The sequence below is a fragment of the Chiroxiphia lanceolata genome, chromosome 10 (assembly GCF_009829145.1).
Source record: "Chiroxiphia lanceolata isolate bChiLan1 chromosome 10, bChiLan1.pri, whole genome shotgun sequence".
Taxonomy (NCBI): Eukaryota; Metazoa; Chordata; class Aves; order Passeriformes; family Pipridae; genus Chiroxiphia; species Chiroxiphia lanceolata.
The window spans coordinates 8,811,158-8,826,735 of NC_045646.1; the positions used below are offsets into that span (position 1 = coordinate 8,811,158).

General features: G+C 39.7%; 1 protein-coding gene across 8 annotated transcripts; it reads right to left on the reverse strand.

Moving 5' to 3' along the window:
- Positions 1–1,144: 1,144 nt before the first annotated feature.
- On the reverse strand, positions 1,145–10,870 carry HRG (histidine rich glycoprotein). 8 transcript variants are annotated; one of them, XM_032697307.1, is made up of 9 exons: positions 10,574–10,869; positions 7,326–7,433; positions 6,255–6,342; positions 5,571–5,737; positions 3,787–3,903; positions 3,142–3,228; positions 2,215–2,519; positions 2,024–2,055; positions 1,145–1,990 (listed from the first exon to the last, which is right to left on the reverse strand). In XM_032697307.1, exons 1-9 carry the CDS (start codon positions 10,769–10,771, stop codon positions 1,608–1,610), a joined length of 1,485 nt encoding a protein of 494 aa, XP_032553198.1. In that variant the 5' UTR covers positions 10,772–10,869; the 3' UTR covers positions 1,145–1,607. The 8 variants fall into 8 exon arrangements, with proteins under 8 accessions (XP_032553198.1, XP_032553193.1, XP_032553195.1 ...); XM_032697302.1 differs by lacking the exon at positions 2,024–2,055 and having other exon boundaries at positions 1,145–2,000; positions 2,133–2,516; positions 10,574–10,870; XM_032697304.1 differs by having other exon boundaries at positions 1,145–2,075; positions 2,244–2,519.
- Positions 10,871–15,578: the final 4,708 nt, after the last annotated feature.

Here is a 15,578-nt window from a genome sequence, read left to right on the forward strand (position 1 = left end):
CTGAGGAAGAAGGAGTGGCAGACACAACATGTGGTGAGCTGACTGCAGCTCCCATTCCCATCCCCCTGCACTGCTTGAGGAGAGGACACAGACTTAACTGGGAGTAAAGTTAAGCCTGAGAAAAAGGTTGGGGTGGGGGAAAGATGTATTAAAGATTTAACTTTATTTGTCATGATCTGACTCTGGTTTGATTGGTAATAGATTAAACCAATTTCCCCAAGTCCAGACTGTACATGATAGTATTCAGTGAGTGATCTCTCTCTGTCCTTACCTTGACCCATGAGCTTTCTGTTGTAGTTTCTGTCCCCTGTCTGGCTGAGGAGAGCAGTGACAGAACAGCTTTGGTGGGCACCTCGCACCCAGCCAGGGTCAACCCACCACACTTGCTACAAGTTTTGATTAAAGAAAATGAACTTTAGTAGAGACTATGGATAAACTGTGCCAGAAATAAGATTGTTTATACATGTTGACAGACTTCTAAAAGTTAGTCAACCATCATTCAGTTATACTAAGTACCCATTTGTTTCTTTTCCTTCAATGTAGCCCTAAGACTGTTTTTCACTTTATGCTGTTAAATAGCTATTTTGAGGATGAAATTACTAATTTTTTGAGATTAATCCCAAGTTCTTGCTTATGAGATAGGTGTTCTGAACCAGCTCCTTGGGTCCTGGGACTGTCAGAATGGACTCAACCTTGATCCGGGCTGGAGTATAAAGAGGCACCACTATTCCTGCTTCTTGCTCCTCCCAACTCAGTTTCCATTGAGGAAGGTTCAGTGATAAAGAAAACATTTACATGAAAGAGTTGTTACATGCATCTGCTTTCCTCTTCCCCTGAGAGCAATTATGAGCTATTTGAAAAGGGCTGTCCTTGACTGCAGTATTTCTGGGTATCACCACCAGCAGCTGTAGCAATGGAAGCACCTGTGTGGGCCACCCTGCAGTGTGAGACTGCAAGTCATTAACTGTTCTCAGACCTTTTCTAGGTAAAGGTGGTAACCCAAACACCATTAGTGAATTTATACTAGAGTTTGCTTCATGGATGTTTAAATAGCTTAATAGTTTATAATTTATTAGTTTAATATTAATAGCTAAAAATCCATAGTAAAAAAAAAAAAAAAAAAGACAAAACTTAGGCAACTTTGTCAAGAGAAAAATTCTTGCATATTTTTATTTTTTTTTTAGTCTGTATAAAGCATGAATGTAGTGCCATGGATCATTTTTTGTGAAAGGCAGTCGAATTTCCTGTAGGTCAGATTCCTCTGAGAAGTACATTATAATTATGAATGATGACAAAATTAAAGATTTTAGGTGGTAGTTTTCACTATTAGGGAATTCCTTTCAGTTAGAACTGAAGGAACATTGTTTACTGGCGAGTTTTTTACCCATTCACAGTATCTGAGGGACTCAGAATTTTGAGCCTTTCAGTCACAGTGGAGCCTGAGATAGCCAGAATGAAGACACAAGTTGGAATGCTTAATGATTATTTTCAATGCTTCTCCTCCCTAGAAACTGAATACTTTCCCCCTTCTCCATGTGCTGTTTTCATTCACTGAAGAACTGCCATTGGTCCTGCAACTCTCAAGCCGGGAACATCTTTCTCTGGGGTCATTTTGGAGAATTTTCTGCCAGGGAGTTCTGGGGAAATAACGGCAAAATTTTTGGAAGAACAAGTTTGGGTTTTCCTGGGCATGATTCTGATTGTGTAGGGTGGTATGGAAAACCTGGATCTTCTGGCATCTCCTTTAGTCCTTCACCAGTGCTGGAAGAGTGAGTGTTGAACTGGGATAGCTTGAGGAAGTTTGCACTGGGAGGTGTGAGGGAATCCTGCTGATTTAGAACTGGAATGCGATAGATAGTTCCTGTCATGTGGCATGGAAAATACTTTCCTGACATGCTTGTCTTGTTGCAGTGATGTCTGTAATGGTGATGACAGTGATGAGGAGGGTGTCCTGGATGTGGTCCGTGATGGTGAGGAGGATGGGGGTGATGTGGTCCATGGTGGTGAGGAGAATGAGGGTGATCTGGTCCATGAGGAGGAGGAGGAGGAGGAGGACAGTGTGGTCCATGAGGAGGAGGAGGAGGAGGACAGTGTGGTCCATGAGGAGGAGGAGGAGGACAGTGTAGTCCATGAGGAGGAGGAGGAGGAGGAGGACAGTGTGGTCCATGAGGAGGAGGAGGACAGTGTGGTCCATGAGGAGGAGGAGGAGGAGGAGGACAGTGTGGTCCATGAGGAGGAGGAGGAGGAGGACAGTGTGGTCCATGATGGTGAGGAGGATAGTGATGACCTGGTTCATCATGGGGAGGAGGGAGAGAAGAAGGAGCAGGTCCTTCATGGCTGTCTTGATCTTCCTTGTTGAAGTTTTGGCTATGCTCAGGGTCTTCAAGTCTGGGCTGAGAAGAGGGTGGACGTTCATGTCTGTGATGATGTCCATGATGATGTCTGTGACCAAAATGATGACGGAAATGGGGATGTCTGTGTGGTTTTCCACCTTTGCCTTTTCGCCCAAAGCCAAGCTGCTGTTTATAAAAACACCAGAGGAGGAAGTATTAAGTCAGGTGTTGATAGGACAGAAGAAAGTGATGAGAAAGAGAGAGGTGGGAGTTAGTAGGTCTGCATTTATAGCTCTGATGACCTTTAAGGAAAAAACCTGCATTTTTTTTCAAGATGGAAGGAGTAGATGAAAAAATGCCAAATTACTGAAAATCTTCTGGAAATAATATACCATATCAAAATTATATAACCAGCTGAGAAACATTTGTGATGGATCAAAACAAAATAAAACCCACAATAAGGTAGCTATTGTAATATAAACTGTAATACCAAATATGATAAAGATCATCTCCCCTTCTCTTGCTTTTTAAAATTACTTTGAACTTGTTTGCCAATCTTTACTCTCTTAAACTAAGTCAAGTGATTGACCTGAGAGAAGACTTGGAGGGAGTAGTAGTGACAACTCAATTCCAGTTCATTTTCTGATTGACCTCAAAGGTCAATCAGTCCCAACATGCTGCATCACACCCAGGCAATAATAAATTGGCATAAACAACTGTTACAATCATCTACCAGCATGGACTAAGCGAGGTTGCTGTAACCTGCACGAGGATATAGCGAGAGATGTGTCCACAAGTGAGTACATACCCAGGGATGGTAGATTTCACAACTTATATCTGTTCCATCAGGTTCATCTGCATCACTTATAACTCTTGCTGTGCAGAATCCCATGTGCTAAGCAAAAGAAAAGGAAAAAAGAACTGCAACGTACATCTGGGTTCTTGTGATGGAGTTAATAGAAGCTACTGAAAGTTCAACATTTTACAAGTGAGGCTGGTTCCCTCGACACCTAAGTGTGTTCACATAGCTTAGCTAAATTCTGAGCTTTCTGGCCAAGGCTTGCCAGCAATTAATAATGATTAAAATATGTGCCATTTTTAAGGATTCTTGACTGTGAAGACCATTTCACTGTGTGCATCTAGAGCGCTTCTACTCCCCATCTTACTTCTCTTTTGAAGTCTAAGAAACTGGCCAGCTACAGAAGCCAGACACAACCTGAAAAGCTCTAGGCCTCTAATGTGCCAGAGTCCAGTTACATTTAGATCTGAGAGTTCAAACTGCCTCATTATAAAATAAAAAGGAGCAGCTATAAAATTAGGATCTGGACTTGGATATGCTGGATCTTTAATTTTGAGTTTGGGTTCATGGTTATAAGAAACATTTGGAAATATATTTGTAAAATCTTCCTGGTCCCATCCAGTCTATCAGTTCTTATTCTAAGACTTTACTTACAGCATGCCAGTCATGGAGAAAATCACAATCCAGTGCCTGATCTTCTTGCTGCACAGTTTTGGAACAGTTGGTCTCCTTTATAGAGAATCCTAAAATGTGACCTTCCCGGGAGCCAGTCTGAAACCAAGAGGTCAAACAAAAAACAGTAACTAAGTGTATTTAAAATCCTGTAATTTTCAAAGGAACCATATTTCATCGTGTTGTCAAAATCCCATCTAGGTCATGCTTTCCTTTCCTGTCCTGTTCAAATACACATATTCAGTGAGGAAAACAGGTTAGATAATTTATACCTTACTTTCCTCCCACCCTCACAAGTTCCAGAAATGCTTGCTTTAATTCTTTGTCTAGTATGTGTGTGTTATAAAAGCTGTTACTTTTACAGCCTGTGTTTTTAGGCAGTAGTGTCCTTAGAGTCCTCCTGAAACTGAACTGCTGTTCCTGTGAAAATAGAGAGATCTGCTGGATGGCAACCACCCCTTTCCAGTGATGGAGGTGCAGAGTATTACAGTTCTGATGTTAATTTGGGGAGAAACCTGTGAGATTGTTGCTTTCTTTCATGACAGGGGCATTACTCATAGAGAAGGCATTACTCCCTATGAATATGGGAGAAGGCCTTTGTGATCCTATTAAAATCTATAAGGAGGTGTTTCATTTTAATTTCCAACTGTAACAGTACTTTATTTCAAGTCTGTGTTAAAGGTGCCCATAGCATGTGTGTGCACACAAGTTTCACTAGTTTAACTAAACTGGTTAATAGCGGATGCACATACTTCATGGTAGAGTTTTTTATTGTAATTAATAGTTTCTGAGTGTTATGCAGTCTGTTAAAATCCAGTGGTACAATCTAAAATGTCCATGTAGCTGAAAACAAAATGTTTGGGGAGAAATACATGTATCCAGGCAATCTGGAAACAGCCATTTGCTAAATGGGAGTGGGGGTATATCCTGCATGGGGCTACAGTGTGGAACACTGTCAGGTTTCTGAGCAATATTAAAAGCTGCAGGAAGGTGGGGTTTGCCTGCTGTAATTTAGGCAGTTTCCAAGATTAACATGTGTTATGGTAGGGGCTGTGGGACTTCATTACAGAGGTGTCCTGAGTTGATACATGTTGGCAGAATGATCCTGTGCTGTTTCAGTAAATGCCTCCAGTATCTACCACCAAAAAATTTTGGTGCTGTGAGGGTTATACTTCAAATCGGCCAAGGAATAAGTCTTCATGTTGACATCACTCAAATATGGAGTTATTTACCAGAGCCAGAAGTTCTTCAAGAGGTACAGCATAGATACAAATTCACCTCCCATCCCAAAGAGCTCTCAGTGCTGCTTTGCTTTGCAGCAGAGAGTCAAAATGACTTCTGAATTTCCACTGTGTTGTTCCCCTGAGCTAAATATTCTAAGAGTAAAAAATTGTCTTTCTTTGACAAAATGTGTGACTATGATAATACATGACTGTCCATCTGGTCAGTAGTAAATAAACTCATGTGTGTTAGGATAAGATAGGTAAATAGGCATTCAAAATTAAAATTTGCACACAAAGAAGATTCTGAATTTTGAATGCTGTCACACTGCCATAGCTTTTAGTGAATAAGAAATCCTTTTGCTTTCATATGCCTAAATTGAAGTTGATGACAAGTCTTTGCAGAAATAGGACTTTCAATTTTAAGCAGATGATTTGTGCTGGTAGGTCTGTTCCTAGAAGGATTTGAGCTCTGGTCCCATGGTTTTGGAGCTGCTCACAAAATTTTGTCATTTATAAGTAATTCTAGGACAAAATGCCACTTACCATCTTTAAAACCCTTTCAACTTTGTCCACAGCGAAGTAGTTTGTGTGGTTACCTTCTATCTTGAATTTCTTCAGGGCCTTTGTAGCAATATCTTTATGTTGCTCCGTGACTTCTAAGACTTCAATTTTCACAGGACAATCTTTGCACTCTAATAAATCAGGTGGAACTGTAAAAACAGAGAATTTACTAATATTGCAGTGGATATTAATACTCTTGGGAGCGTCCCTGTGCCTTTAATGTGAACTCATAATGAGAAAGTGGAATGCAGCATTTCTTTGGAATTGAAATACCTGTCCCTCACTCCCAAATATGGATTTGTCATGTGACATGAAAAAACCCCAAACCCATGAAAATGAATATTCTTATAAATCTTTTAGCTACACCTTAGGATCTTACCACCCCAGATGGGCATTCTTTCCAAGTTTACATTTGTCCTGATATTCATTATGATGTTTTGGTGGGCTGGAATGGTGATATCATCTGACATCAATAAAGTCTGGTTTAGAAGAGTAGGGTAACCTTAATTCTATTATTCATTCTTAACATTCCATTTGAATTATCTAAAATATGAATTGCAAGCAGATGAATGGATCTGTTACGGTTACCATACACTAGTGGTGCACAGGCTTTGGTACTAGGGCTGGTTTGAGGTATGTGTTGGCTTACAACAGTGGTTATTTTACCTGGACTTAAGGTACAATTAAATCCATACAGTTGAGGTTTCTTCAGCAGATGGTTCGTATATGTGATAATCTTACATTGCCCAAAGTCCTGAGAGGAAAAAAGAATACATGATTATGATGTTATTTTCACTGGATTTAATTGGATGTAGGCGATCATAGAAATTATACCTGCTTTTAATGTGCAGGTACCTCCAAGAATAACAGATGTGGTCATTAATGGAATGTTTGATCTGGTACCACTCAAAATTTGTCTTCAGATAAAATGGGATCTCCCTTTACAAGAGCCTTTATTTTAGTTCTCAGAGTGCATGACTGAGTAGACAATGGAAAACTGAACCAGCCTTCTCAGCCATCCTAATACTTATTTACAGTAAGATAATACTAGTTACCAGGGGAGGTTAGAATGTCAGGTTCATAAATCTTTATCAAAAGGTGGATGGACCTTTTCTTCCATTCCTTTTCCCCATCTTAAGAAAAAGAGTAAATGCCTTCTCTTCTCTCCTCATGGCCTTCCTGCTTTGTCTTTTGTTGTAGTAACACAACTCTCCTATTTAAATAAAGTTTTGGACTGGGAGTTCTGGTCCCAGACTGCCTCATTGGACTAGAAAAAAAGAAAGGGCAGGTATTGCTGTATGTCATTCGTGTACTGACACTACCAATATTTCACATTGTCAGACCACAAATGCTATGACAGAAAACTGACAAAATACACCGCTGGTATTTCTGGCTCATATACTAGGAACATGCTTAAAAAATAATTTCCAGTGCCCTTTAGTTGTCAGCAAATTACCCTTAAAACATAAGTTCTGCTACAAGCAGTGGAATGTGGAGGATAGTTCCTTTGAGACTACTAGTTAAATAAAGCTACACTTATTTGAAGAGTCAACCCCTTTCCAAGCCTTTAGCTTATGTTTAACAACTCTAGAATGAAATAGATTTTATTTTAGAATAAGCCATATTAAAGCTCAGTCTTCACTTAGAGATTTTGTGACACAAATTTCTGGGCAGTTCAGATGAAGATCAGGTTAATGCATTATTGGTGTATGACTCGGTGTGGGTACCATTACTTGCCATGGGATATGTGTCGCTGTATTCGCAGGACTCCCAGTGTTTCCTGGATAAGACAGGGCATTCGGTTTCCAGCACATCCAAAGTTAGGTAGAGGACTGATGAATTTCCCTGGAAGAGAAGTGTGAGTAAAAGAGAGTTTGTAGACAAGAAGTTTGATCTGAAAGAAACTTTTTGCAAGGTTGATATGTTTAATCTTTAATGAAGCTTCTCCAGTTCTCTAGTAAGGTTTTCCTGAGCTGACAAGTGTAGAAAGGGTTCAGGCTGGAAGGGAGCTTTGGAGGTCATCTTGCCCAGCCACTTGCTCAAGGCAAAGCTAAAACTTCAAAGTTTCAGCTGCATTCTGTGTATCACCAAGACAGACGTTCCACAACCTCTCTGGGCCATTCCAGTACTTAACCATTTTCTCCATGATTTTTTTTTAGTCTTATATCTATTCAGAATTTCCCTTCCTGCCACTGTAACTGTTGCCTCTTATCCTCTTGTTGAGACCTTGTGAGAAGAGTCTGTTGTTCACCTGGCATTCATCAAGTAGGGAAAATGTCAGTGTTAAAAAGTTGCCATTCCCTCTTTCTGATTTTCACATAGAACATTGTTCTATTAGGACATCAGTTGTGTAGGCAGCCAATTACATAGCTACATCCATTTCAAATTACTTTAGTGATCAGATACTCTTTCAGAACTTTGCTTCCTGATCAGTTTATTCAGGGAGTGACACAACAAAGCCGTAATAATCCCTACAAAGTCAGGAGCCTTAGCTCTGAAATTCTTCTAGTATATTCTATCTCCTGAGCGAATAGGATGAAGAATTAAAATTTGAATTTGGCTGCCAGTGTAATGGGATGTGGCGCTAAGAATTTTTGGTGGCCCACAGAAGCAGTTTTTTATTTTTCTGCAGGGGAATGAATCTTAATTCACATTTGGAATGAATTATTTAAGCTTCATTCAGCCCTTGTATGGACATTCAGAATGAACACATACGTATTTTATTTTGTCATTTAGATAAAATCATGCAAAGCCCTTCACTGTGAATAAATGTCCTCAGGATTTATGAGGTTTCATCCATTCAGGTTCCTTTTTCAGTGTTTCTGTATAGACAAGACCTTGAGAAAGAATTGCTGCAGTCTAGTGTGATATTTTTAATAATGAGAGTTCACCAGTGTCATGTTAAACACTAGCTTTGCAGTATACATATATCTTACTGTTGTCTCTAATTTTAAAATAGAGGTTAGGTGGATTGCACAAAGACATAAGTTGTTCAATGGCAGAATTGGGAAAAGAATAAAATTGTCCTGGACACACGTCCTGCCCACTAGCCACATGTTTATTCTCTGCCTAGGGGTAGTTAGTACTTCTATTTTATTTTATAAATCTCAATAATTTCAAACTGCTTGTCAACATATTGTTAAAATTCAGACAGAGGACAGAGACAGTGAGAAACACTATTTTCTGATTAGTATTTGTGGAATTGCACTGAACAGAAAGGTAAGATAGTTAAGACATGTTTTGTGAAACGTGCTGTTCACTAGGAATCCTCTAAAACTGAAATGACTAAATATGTGACGCACTTTGTCATCCGAACTTGTGAAATGCTGAAAAAGCCAATTCATCCCTGGCAAATACTTTTTTTCTTCAGCAGAAAGCATCTGGATTCACTAAAACCTAAAGCAGATCTTGGGTAACAGTAAATCTCTACCTCCAAATATACAGTAGAAAATTCCTCTGTTCATCTGCTGGATAGCTCTGGGGGGAAAAAAAAATTCTTACATGGTGCCTTCTTGGTTGTTTTAAAAGCATCTCTGGCACTACACAAGCCTAGAACTGTTCTGTTGTGGATACTTGAGTATCTTATGCTTCTAGAACTCCCATGTAAACCCAGTAGAGATCTGGCTGCTGGGAATTGCTCTGCTTAGGTTTTTGAGTGGGCTGATGTGATAGACCTGATTCACACTATTGCATAAGAAAAATAATGTTTTGGTCTTTTATAAATACATCTGGAAGCATGAATCCTCAGTGCTGGTCCCTGTTCCAAATTATGGTTCTAGGGTTTATATAGTCAATAATTGCTTAAAATGTAGAAACGCTGAGATTTTTCTGTTTAGAAACAACTGTAGGTTTTGTCATTTATCCAATGAATTTTGCATGTCTTACTGCCCAGTAGCTCCACTTCACAGGAGTGGCACACACATTGCTGCATGGCAGCAGCATTCTTCAGGGACAGGAGATTTGAGGATTGAAATCTCTTAATGCAGAACTTAATGCACTGATTCCTTCCTATATGAGCACTTTAACTGCCTGGCTACTGCATAAAACTCAATGCTATCACTTGCCACATCCTTGTCTTTGAAAAGCAAAATAGTCCATCAGGTTTTTTGAAATTATACCTGAAGACCTGTGGTAACCTGGGTTTTGGGTCACTTCCTGAGCTTTACTTGTCCAGCAGGCAATATTAAGCAGTTTCATCAAAAACTAGCCTGTTTTTCCTTTTGCCACGCTGAGATGTGTAACACACTTCTGAAACACTCTGTGTCTGGATGCAACTTCATTGCCAAGCAGCCAAAGGGTACCACGTGCATTAGTAAATCTGCCTGTCCTTGGTCTCTTTTACATACTAGTTAAAGAAATTTTGTATTCTGTTGCTTTTTCCACTGTCAGTTTGTTCTGGCATTTAGGCAGTCATTGAGAAAGGCTTATGTATCCTCTTCTAGGAAACAGAAATAGAAATAGGAAGGAAAAAGGAAATGACAGCTATGGATTCTCTATCCAGCCCCTCCCCTGTTTTGCAGAGTGGCAACTCCTTTGGCTTTCTCTGCCTTTTTCCCTTCCTGCCAGTTAACCAACTATCTCCAAAATTAAGATAATAACAAAATACTAGTCTTGCAGGATACATTGGTCTAGTTAGTGTTAGACATTCATGGATTAAAGAAACCTTCCCAATATAAATTTTGAGTATAACATCTGAAACTTGACAACAGACAGGACAGATTAATTTCCAGTGTTGTATAAAGCTGTTCAGAGCAACTCTTATGCCAACATCCTGCTGGCCAAGAGAATAGAGGGCATTCAGGATCGTTTGAAATCAAGCTTACGTGCAATAAATCATGCACAAATGAGTACTGAGGTAGTGTAAATCACAGCTGATTCACTGAATTACATCAACATTAAAAGCAATAAACATAAGCTTTTAATGACCTGGCTCATTATTTAAAAATCACAATCTTGTGTAAATCAACCTTTAAATTGATACTTACTGTATGTAGTTCATGTGCATCAGCAACACGGAATAAACCAAAAACATAACCATCTCTGCGGTGTTTGTTGACCAAATCCAGGGCCACTCCTGCATCTGTCTCAATGGTGTTACAGTCTGCAGGTGTAAAGCTTGCTTTGTTTTGGGCATTAGAACACTGCAGTAGTGTTAGAAAAAAAGCTGAAGCTAGAAGCAGCATTTTGTTTGCAGTTTTAGGTCACTTCTGCCCATGCCCTGATAAAGCCAGCAATCTGCTTTCGAATCAGAACAATCCACCAAAGTTATGAATGCTAAAAGGGCATGGTTTTATATAAATTTAAGTGTCATGGCAGACAGTCATTGCCTTGACCCTGGATTAATATTTGCAAACAGCAAGTAAATGATTATACAGTGATTTAGCAGATTTTGAGGAAAGTGGGCTTTATAATACTCTCCGGACTACTCATCAAAGGGTCTGTTTGTGATTCTTTATGCAGGCATTGTGCAATAATGCTTTACTAAGAAAAGTACTTACTTCTAACAGGGTGCTGCTGAGCCTGGAAGTAAGAAGGTCCAACTTATGTGTGCAGGTGTTAAATAATCTTGGTCTTCTGTTTACTGCTAAAACGGTTGAACTGAAAATATCCTGAGATATTTGTGGTCAAATTATGGTTCTGTCCTTATCCTTGTTTTTACAGATCCCTACCTAGCAGGGAACTAGTGAGAGGGAAACAAGGGAATCACCCAGAGTTGGAAAAGGGATAGAGGTCAAAGTGCACTCACAGGCTGATGGTCTGTAGCTTCTTTGTGAATACCTGCTACTCTTCCAGCTCAAGAAAATTTAGGGCAGACTTCTATCAGCTTTACATCATTTCAGACTGGAACACAGGAAGGGACTGACTGGCTTGATACCCATGTAATCTAGGCATGGCATGAAGTGATATAAAGATGGCTCTGCATTCTCAATCTGAGCAGTTTTGTGTGCTCTTTGGCTGTAGTAGCCTTCATAGACTTCTTTAAAGAATTGCTGTATTAAAATAATGCATTACAATATTATGATTCATACCTTTCACAGCATACACCAATATCCTCTGCTATGCAGAAAGGAGGAGGTGCTGTCTCATTGTACTCAAAATCTTTTATTCAGGATAGTTTAAGACATCAGTAATTGCTTGTCAGGGAGTGGCTGAAGATGGAATGCAAAATTCAAACACTGAATAAGAAAATACAAAAATTCAATGTGAGTCCAAAAGGACAAGGTCAGACTCAGGTGAGGAATTTTCCATATCCTGGTTGATGTGAAGGTTGGATTAGCTTCTCGCAGAAAAAGGTGCTAGCTGTATAACTGACTTGGGGGCTGGAAGCTGGATGATCTTCAAGGTCCCTTCCAACTGAAACCATTCTGTGATTCTGTGACTTGGGTTTACATGTTTGACCTTGAAGGGTTTTTTTTACTTACTGTTTGAGAAACATTCAGAAATATAATGGGTAATCATCCTTGACCATTACCTCATTTCATTAACCCTTATTTTAAAAAATTCCACCTTTTAGCATGTCTGGTGTCTAGGAAATCATTTTAAAATGCGTTGAGCTGAAACAGTGGATTTCTTTTATAGTTAGTTCAGGACACAGTTAACAGTTCTCTGGTAGTAGATAAGCTAAATGGAGCACCTTACAATATTAGAACCAGGGGCACTCAAAAGTAGCGTGAGTCAGCTGAAAATGGATAAAAATAGTCCCCCTCACAATGGGTAGTGAACTTGTGGAACTTGTCACAGAAAGATCTGGAGGCAGACACAATCAGCAGGGGCAGAAATTGCTTAGGATAGTCCATTGGCAGCTGGTCATTCCATGGATCCTAGAAGTACTAAGCAGAAAAGTCCTCTTTAAAGTCCTGGGTATGATAATTCTGGGTACTGGAAGAGTTCAAGGGGAATGGTTTACAAAGAGGGGCAGGTTGTGTGTTTCTCCTAACCACAGTTGTCTTTTGCCACTGTGAGAGATGAATACTGGGGTGGATGTACCACTGTTCTAATGAAATAGGGCATTTCTTTTGGTTTTGTTTTTATGAAGTTCCATTAGAGTAATTCAGAATCTCTTCTGGAAGATGGCAAAAAAGCAGTGAAATAAGTGTTGTCTAAATAATCAAAGACATTTGAAATACATGTCATCAGTTAAAAATAATACATCACTGCTGTGTTCCAAATTGCACCTCAATTCATTTATTACAATACTGGTTAATTTTTTCAAATGGGCAGTCATACTGAAGAAGGGCATTGGATTAGATAATTTATAACATGATTCCCTTAGGTGTCTGTTGTTTGCAGATTGTTTGTTCTTTTTTTCCTCTTTTGTTCTGGGCTGTTCTTTGTGACACTGATCATTTTCTTGACAGTAGCTTATGTATGTTTTAAATATCATAGAGTCATAGAATCATAGAATCAGATGGGTTGGAAAGGACCTCTGAGATCATCATATAAAATAGAAACAGTCTGAATAAACAGTGGAAAATGTACAATTCCTGCAAAACTGGCTGTAGAAGTAAAGTAAGATTCTGTTCCCACTCTAGAGAGTTTTGTCCTTGATTTCTTTGGAAAAGAAGGATTGGACTGTATTATTAAAGCACTGCATGGACAAGCACTCCAGGCAGAGTAAGAGCAGTTAATTAAATATTGGCTGTATTTAAGTCAGTATAATGTATTTTTATCACTTCTCCTCCAGTTTATCTTTTTAAAAACTTATTTTGTTTTTATATATACTACTTTTAAGTTTTCTGTTTTGCTTTAATGAAGCCATCTCTGTAAACAGATTGCTGGAAGGAATAGGAAGTTTTATCCAAACATGGCATTTCTCATGAGTAGCTTATCAAAACCTTGTTTATGACTTTTACCAAGGCTTGACTTGCAACACTAAGAGGTGATCCACATTCAGACCTTAAGGATATGGTAATAAACATCCATCCTAACCCTCTCCAGAGATCTGGGAGAATACATCAAAAAGAGGCTTATCTTCCACACTTGAAAAACAGCATATGAAATGCTTAATAAGTAGAACTTTATTCTAGGGGGATAGGAAAAGGAGAGCTGACACCTAAAGGAGATAATATGCAATAACCAATTCCTCTTTTGCTAAAGTACAGCCATAACTATTTACAGATATCCCTGATTTCTTGGGAGGACAGCTGCTATGAGCACTGCTCTCTGCCTTCTGCGGGAGCTCTGCTTTTTAAAATCTATGTTTGGCCAAGGATGAGTGTAGGAGAAGGGTAGCCAAGGAATCTGAACAAATACATAGCCAACATATGCATAAATAAGCCAGCAAATATTCTTCAGTACCCCTTTAATATTACTGTCCTTTTTTTTTTTTTTTGCATTCATGAGGCCTCACCTATATTCCAAGGTAAAGCCTATCTGATAAAAGTGTCAACAGTCCTGGAGGTCATTGACCATTGGTTATCTTGTGCCTCAATAAAAAACACTGTCCATGTAAAACTGGAATGTTGTGAAATAAATATCAGGCCAGACTTAAGCTGGACATTTCCCTGATAGCAAGATATTAATGCATGATATAATATCATAAGATCAATAAGTGTTGAAAAACTGTGAAACAAAATTGAAAAGCGAATAGAGAATTCCACCCTTTTCTCATCTCCAGTGACTCCATGGAGGGCTTCCTGGTGTTACTGGCCTGTTCTCTGCTGGACAAGGAGAAGCAGCACTTAACAATTCAGTCCTGGGAGAGGAGAGAGCCTTTGGGGTGTGACTGGATGGACATAGGTGTTACTGCCACTGCTTTGCTCAGATTGACTTGAAGCTGAGACCAGGCCAGAAGATGGAGAGGTTTGGCACCACCTGGGCATGTTTTTAAGAGGACTTGCTGCAGTGCTGTCTCATAGAGTCAAGGTGTGGAGACCAGACACAGAGCACCCTGTGCCTTTATCTGCCCGTGTCGGTGTGCTGGAGGGAGAACACTGCAGTGCTGCCCCACTCACAGATGGGCATAAATCTGCTGAATCAGCAGCAGGATTTGAAGTCATGATGACTAAACATTACCAGCTGTTAATAATATCAATGCCATATGGGACTGCCACAGCATCCAGGTATATGTCCTGAGGACAAAGGAAACACAGAAACTGTACAAGTCCAGTCTCCTACTTACACTTCAAGAATTTGATCTTGGACATCAGTACCAGGACTCAATTATGGTAAACACTGGCAGTGGCCTCAGTGGCATTGAAACTGGGTAGGGGACTCTGTGCTGGACCAGCCACAGCAAATAAAGGCCAAAATAACGATCATGACTCTGCACTGACCACTGATACTTTGTTGATCTGCACTGTGGATACAGTTACTGCTCAGATAAACACCCCTTCTGGTGTTTATTTTTAAATCAGAGGAGTCTTTGAACCCAAATTCCAGATGTGAGCTAGAGAAAATATTGATTCAAATGTCATTTCTGAGCCTCATCTGAAGAACAAGCTACACAGTATCCAAATGGAATGCTCAAAACTGTGGATCCAGACTTTCTGATATCCCCTGTAACTCCCCCTGTTTACGTTCACACAGTTGTGCTCCAGTTGTGTGTGTTCATATAAGCCTCAGTAGTGTCATTAAGCTGATAGAGCCTCACTGAGATTAGAATCAACATGCAAACAATTAATAAAAAGGACCGTGTTCTGAAACAGCAGAAATGGGAAGTGTGGTGAAAAGAGGGGGAAAACCAGCATTTTGAAAATCCCTGGAGTGTGACAGGCTGTTACCCCAATGCCCTGCCCTCTGGTGCACCAAAGCCAGCTGTGGGTGCTCTGTGTGAGGACATGGAGCAATGCCTGGTGCCCCCAGTTTTGGCAAATCAGTGATTCCTGTGCAAGGAGGTAGAACACATTGGTCATGTTAGAGAAACCTGAGCTGGAAAAGGTGAAACTTCCCAAGGGAAAAACAAGGTGCTGTAATTTGATGGCTTGATAAAAAGGGGAATGCTGACACAGCCTAGAGCTCCAGCTGCAATAAGAATTGGATAGAATTCGA